Genomic DNA, 6733 nt, shown 5'->3' on the forward strand with positions numbered 1-6733 from the left:
TTATAATTTTATGAGATAAGTTAGATTAAATTTTAGAATTTAATTTAACTTATGTTAGATTCAAATTTAGATTTGGGTTCAACAAATAGTCAATTTTTGAATAAACTTCTAAGTTCTGATGAGCCACCTAGACATCATTAGAGTAGTTACGCCTTTAAAATTTTTTAAATAGTCATATCCACTGAACTTAATACAAAACTTTGATCTAACTAGTTAGAATTAGTAAGGGACAATTTCAATTAGTTCCACTAAACTAAATGCACCAGGTCGAAATCGTATCTTCCTAGACATGCGCAGACAGATCTTTCCTAACCTATTATCATCCAAAACTTTATTAGTACCGTTTATTAAGTTAAATTTTTAACTCTATTTCATCTAATCCTAATTACCTAGCCGGATAAATTATTATTTTTAAATGTACCAACTAATTTAAAAACTTCTTTGATTATTAGACTTTAGATTTAGATTTTCGATTTATGTCGAGTTACTTTATAATTATAGTTATAGTTTGAATTTATATTAATTTTATCTGTTTTATTTACTTTTAGATTTAAATTTATTTTTTTATAATATTCTTATTTAGACCTAATCCAAATTCATCCATCCGAATTGACACCTATACAGGTCAGGCATGACATACCAAGTGAGTCCCTGAAGTCATTCTGACATAGTGGACTAGCATGCCAAGTGCAGCCTAGATCATGCCGGGCTTATTAACAACGAAAGCAGGACACCTAGCGAAGAAAGGACAAAAAAATATAAGACAAACCTTATTGTTCAAAGCTCACAGATTAGCGAACTAAAGACAATTCAAAATAAAATAACAAATTGAAGACGAACCTTATTGTTCAAACCTCACAGATTAACCAACTAAAGCCAATTCAAAACAGACATTATTGGGCAAAGCTCTCGGAATAATAGCCTACAATAATAACAAAGTGACGATGCCAAAAACATACTTTATTGTGTAAATTTGCGTTTAGCGCCATCCAAAGTGTTTTTGAGCAGCATGGCTACAGTCATCGGGCCAACTCCTCCAGGAACTGGCGTCAGCCATCCTGCCACCTTGTTTGCTTCTTCAAAATCCACATCGCCGACAAGCCTGTAACCGGATTTCCTAGTCGGGTCATCAACAGCATTGGTCCCAACATCAATAACAGCAGCACCAGACTTAAGCCAGCCACCCTTGATCTGAAGGATATAACATATCAGAAGATTTAGCACCCTCCTATAAGTAATCAATCACCATGTTTAAACTCATTTGGAACTTTCCATCTTTTGGCAGAAAAGCTGAAAAGGTGATTCAGTTGGGCACAGATCAAATCGATCAAACTCTTACTATTTTAAACCATTAACATGCCTGACCAAAATCCTATCAATATGTTATGTGATCTCAGGCAAAAAATAATTTAGTTGAAAATTCATGGTGTTTTTTAGTTCAAATTGTAGCACAAAATAAAGCCAGCATAACTTTCTAACCAGAATAAAATCAAAAACATTTTAGGGAAAAGCTGAGCTGAATAAATAAAAAAGATGCTACTGGGTTCTGTTTTATCCTCCCAAATAATAGTTACTGGCGCAATCAATTTACAAAATGGCAAATATAATTATTCAGATAGTAACTGAAAACATACCATTTTTGGTTGTCCAGCAGCAGCAATTATTATGTCAGCTTCACGAATAATGCTTTCAGGATTCGAAGTGTGGGAGTGCACAATGGTTACAGTTGCATCTGCTTTCAGAAGGAGAAGGGACACGGGCAATCCCACTATATTGCTACGACCAACTACAACTGCATTTTTGCCTTTTATGCTTATTCCACTGCGAATCAGAAGTTCTAGGCATCCCTGTAATGAGAAACTATGCCTTGTGAGGTATATATTTGTAGTTTTCCTTTTTTCAGAGATTGAGGAAACTATTATTTAGATAACTTGGTAGGTGACTTGTGATTACAAGTACCTTTGGGGTGCAGGGCTGAAATAATGGCTCTCTGCCCTTCATTGCCAGCTTTCCAATATTTAGAGGGTGAAATCCATCGACATCTTTTTCAATACTGATTTCACTCAGGACTTTCTCTTCATTAATGTGTTTAGGCAGGGGAAGTTGAACAAGAATCCCTGAGCAAAAGCCAAATTTGAAATTTTCCATGTCACTGGCTTCATACCCAGAAATCAATGAGACAATATACTATAGATAAAGGGGAGTCCGGTGCACGAAGCTCCCGCCAATGTGGGATTCCAGGGATAAGTCTATTGTACGCAGCCTTACCTTGCTTTAAAAGAGGTTGTTTATGAGACTCGAACACATAACCTCTAGGTCACATAGTGAATAAAAACAATTCCATAAATATACACACCTAGAAATGGAAGAAACTAATATGTAGATGCACTTGATTTAAGATACAAACAAGAGACTTGCCTACCATACAATCAAGTATAAATCAGTAGAAAAACAGGACTAGATTAAAAACCAATTGCTACAACTATAAAACAAATTGTCAGGATTTATGGATGTGTTGAAGCATTTTGATGCTTGATATGGCATGTTAATTATATAACAGAAGACCATCAAATTTGAAATTTCCAATTTATTAGGACCAGTTACATCCTCTTAGAGAATAAAAAAAGGATCAGCTGCAATCAAATTCCCACCATTGTTTAATGTTGTCTCTAGTTCTACTTCTACCAAGTTATATTTGTTTCATTATTCCAATTAAAAACTTATATCTGTTTCTAATCTTTTCTTGATTGAACAATTAGTTTCGGGCAATTCATCACATAGATACAGCATACCACAGACCTATTTGGCCATTTAGCGTATTCTCCACAAATTGTGTTTGGTAGATGCAATATATTTGATATAGAATAAACTTGTAAGATTCCATAGTGATAAAAATGGTAAGGGAGAAAGCTGAGCATAATATCAATGTCCCAAAATATTGGGATGTGGCAAGAGTACAGTTCGTAATTCTCAATAGAGTAATACCTTGTTATGACAAGAAATATCTAATTTCTCATTCAGAGTAAGAGGCAATAATCACTTTATGCTAGTCCCAAGGCTTGTTCACATCAAATAATAGGATAAATTGCTAATCTATCACGGACTTTACATGTTTTAATTAATCTATAACAAACATCCAAAATTAACAAATGTATCACATACTTACTGAATTCATAACAAATCTATCAAACTATTTATTTTTTATCAAGTTGTTGATAATTGCTGCTATATCATGCTACATCATAAATTTATCCACCTCACAACCCACCACACATCCCTAATTAATTGTATCATTTTAATTTTTATATCTACACCAAATAAATCCCTTCAAAACCCTTCCAAACCTATGCTATGAGTTTATTTGGTAAATATATATTTTTATAAGTAAATTCACATAATTGATCGGGGAGGTGATGTGGATTGTGAGTGGATTGATATTGTGGCATGTTTTGCCCAACAAATTAATAAAAAATGGCATGATAGATTTGTTGTGAATCCAACAAGTACATAATAGATTTGCTCATTTTAGAAGTACATAATAGATTTGTTAAAATATGTAATGTTTGTGTTAAATTTAGATTAACAAAATTAATTCTTTGCCTTTTCATTCTTGGAATGCATGCATTTCTAACCTTTCCTCCCTCCACAATCTGAGCTTGTGCATATCCATACTGTAGCAATGTGAGGTAACAATTTTGCTGATTAAGGTAGAGAGTATCATATCAACAGATATTAAATTTATGCCAGTTAAAATTGAGACACAAGAGACTGAGATTAGATAGGGAGATATAGGGTAAATATGAACTTGCTTGCCTATTTTAAATGGATGGAAATGGCATGTAGATCAAACAAATCTCAGATCAACCCAATACATATTAGTTTGCTTGATTAAAAAATATATTAGATGCTTTACATCTAAAACTAAAACACACGGAATTAGCACCTATAATTTCAAATTTGATGAGTATCTTAGATTGTCTACTGGAAAAAATCAATGATATTGAGATGAATAGTTAATCACATTCCACTATCCTTTAGCACTAAACTACACAGCTAGATGCACAAGGTTAGACATATCTAAAAGGCACAGAAAGATATTTCAGATTGAAAAATGATCAAAAAAGTTTCAGACTTCTGATCTCAGATTCTGCAGATATCTCAATTGCATGCGTAATTATACTTTTATTGAAAAATATTTAAATCAGCATCTGAATTTTTATTGTCAAGGAAGGGGTGCATGACACTCAGATCAATATGGTGCACCAACACAAGGAACATGATGCAGTTACTCATTTATAACTGTATTTTCTAGCTGTTGAATTGGTGAATCGCTGAATGCAAAAGGAATCACATAAGAAATAAGAATCTATGCTAAGAATATGACTACAAGAAATGATATGTGGAGGTAAAATTCTCAAACCTACAATAACTTAAGACGACTCTAAACATTATATGATAAATACTAGCAAGATATCAGATGATGTGGAAATATAAGTCTACTATATGTGCTTGACTCTATGTTAACAACTAATCCACATGAAGCAAGAAAAAACCTTCCACAATGAATTCTTTTTGTTACTGCACTAATTTATAACTTATTTACAAACTTGTAGCTGCTATACTCTGAGAAAGACATTCAAGCTTAACATTCTTAATCTTGACTTAGAAAGGAAGAGCACACTCAGGATACATGTACACAGTGATTTATCTCATCTTCTTGGTATGGTTGAGTTGTATTGAAAACCAAACCCCAGAATCCTACTGGTCAAATTTGAGATGTCAGAAACCTAGAAAAACAGTCTAGTAACTTGTTCAATTAGTATTCTTAATTAGCTAACTGTTCCTTTAAAAAAAATGAAGAATCAATATTAGCATGCTCAATTTGTCGTTTCCAACTCCAAATCAACTTTCTAAATAGGATGTGCCATCCACAAAAGCCAATTTTCTCGGAATTTCTAGTTAATACACTTCTTTGAGATACTATTGAAGAAAAGACATTTGGTTTCACATCATAATCATCATCAAGATGTATTTGTCCCAACCATTTGAGGATATATCATAAAGATAAAACCAAAAGGTAAGAATCAAAGGGCATAGTCATGCTTCGAACTGCAATGACTGCTTTTGACTATCCAAAGGATGGTTGCTTCTGATGCTATTTGTAAGAGTCTCGCTTTATGGCTCTTTAGTGAAAGCAGGTAATGACAAGCACATAAGAAGTTTATTTCAAAAGTACAATTCCGTGGTGGCCGGTGGGAAACTTCCGTGGGGCCGGGCCAGGCCGGTCACCCCAGCTCGACGTTACCTAGCCTGGTTAATCATTATTTCAAAAGTACAGTTCACAATTTGGATCCATATGTAGCTGCAATTACTGTATGAAGCAAGAAATTGTGGAGGGATTATATAGAATAAAATTTCATTTCTGTATAAATTGCGCCATTTTTTGTGTTTCCACCCGACCAATAATTAAATATGCTGCTGAGTAGCGCGCGCCCAAAATATTCACCAAAAATATAACTTTGCAGAATCTCTCATTTTCTATATTAATGGCGCAAAGAAACATAAAATTGAGAGAGCGGTATCTTGAGAGCGAACCGTGGACATCCGGATTCTCGTTCAACTCGTGAACCTTGGCGATCACTTCCTCCTCGGAGATCTGCTCGGGGAGGTCGATATCAACCGACCGGATGCCAACCTCTGCGCAGGCCTTTCGCTTCATACTGACATAACTCTGCGAATCCTTCCGCGTCCCGACGATCACCACTGCCAGACCAGGCACCTGACACCATCAGAAAAGAGACATGGAAACCGACTCACTGATCAAGCGAAATTAATCCACGAAAGATCGAGTTGGAGGGGAGTGAGTCGGTACCTTGTTGTAGTTTTGGGAGAGTGATCGTACTTCATCAGCGATTTCTTTCCGGATGGTCTGTGCGATCGCTTTACCGTCGATGATCGTCGCCATTGGCATCGGTAGGGGAGCAGAAGGGCAAGAGCGCAAAAGCCGGATAAGAATAGATATGGAGTCGGTGTGGGTTTATGCCGCATAAATAAAATAGATAAAATGGAGGCAGAAAAATCAAGTGCACCCTATTTCTATTTTGGGAGGGGGTATCCACACCCCACCCATCGCTAAACAAATCTCAATCCTTTTTCTGAAAACATAGTCTTTGATGAAAAGTCTAAAATACACTTTTTTTATAAAATTTATAAAACATGTTTCCCTTCTTCCTCTTCCCCTCTCTTTATCTATTTTGTATCTACATCCTAATATCTTCCAAAATATAAAAATTCACTAGCTAATCAATAATAGATCACGAAAATTCAATTCCCACAAACAATATAAACTTTTTTTTATTTGTTCTACATAGTATGATTGTATATTTATATTTTTGCGAATTGAATTATAACAATCTAAAAGTGATTCAAACGTGCAATGCTCGTCCATACCATACTGAACACTTTGAACAACATTCGGCTATTAAAATTTAAACATAACAAAATATGTTCAGGGTGTAAATGTTGAACATTTGCCCTAATGTTCGATTGATTGTTACCGAACATAACTAAATACGTTTAGCATCTTAGTGTCAAACGTGTGCAATCATGTTCATCCATTTGTAGCTGAACTACTGAGGCAATGTTTAGCTATGTATGGCTGAACACTGGGTGAACAATACATTTTAATGTGTATTCTTACATAACCATTTTATAAAGTCTATATTTGTAAGTT

General features: G+C 34.7%; 1 protein-coding gene across 1 annotated transcript; it reads right to left on the bottom strand.

The window, feature by feature from the left end:
- Window positions 1–841: 841 nt before the first annotated feature.
- LOC122032079 (bifunctional protein FolD 2-like) lies at window positions 842–6038 on the bottom strand. Its single transcript, XM_042591328.1, has 5 exons — window positions 5873–6038; window positions 5596–5779; window positions 1960–2117; window positions 1635–1847; window positions 842–1191 (listed from the first exon to the last, which is right to left on the bottom strand). Exons 1-5 carry the CDS (start codon window positions 5969–5971, stop codon window positions 961–963), a joined length of 885 nt encoding a protein of 294 aa, XP_042447262.1. The 5' UTR covers window positions 5972–6038; the 3' UTR covers window positions 842–960.
- Window positions 6039–6733: the final 695 nt, after the last annotated feature.

This window comes from Zingiber officinale, chromosome 11A (genome assembly GCF_018446385.1).
Source record: "Zingiber officinale cultivar Zhangliang chromosome 11A, Zo_v1.1, whole genome shotgun sequence".
Taxonomy (NCBI): domain Eukaryota; kingdom Viridiplantae; phylum Streptophyta; class Magnoliopsida; order Zingiberales; family Zingiberaceae; genus Zingiber; species Zingiber officinale.

What these genes read in the sequence shown, in the direction of transcription:
- LOC122032079 (XM_042591328.1), bottom strand. Translation starts at nt 5,971, where the DNA reads ATGCCAATGGCGACGATCATCGACGGTAAAGCGATCGCACAGACCATC. An exon ending in CGAGAATCCGGATGTCCACG is followed by an intron (nt 2,118 to 5,595) that starts GTTCGCTCTCAA and finishes GCTTTTGCTCAG; the next exon opens with GGATTCTTGTTCAACTTCCC. An exon ending in TTCAGCCCTGCACCCCAAAG is followed by an intron (nt 1,848 to 1,959) that starts GTACTTGTAATC and finishes TTCTCATTACAG; the next exon opens with GGATGCCTAGAACTTCTGAT.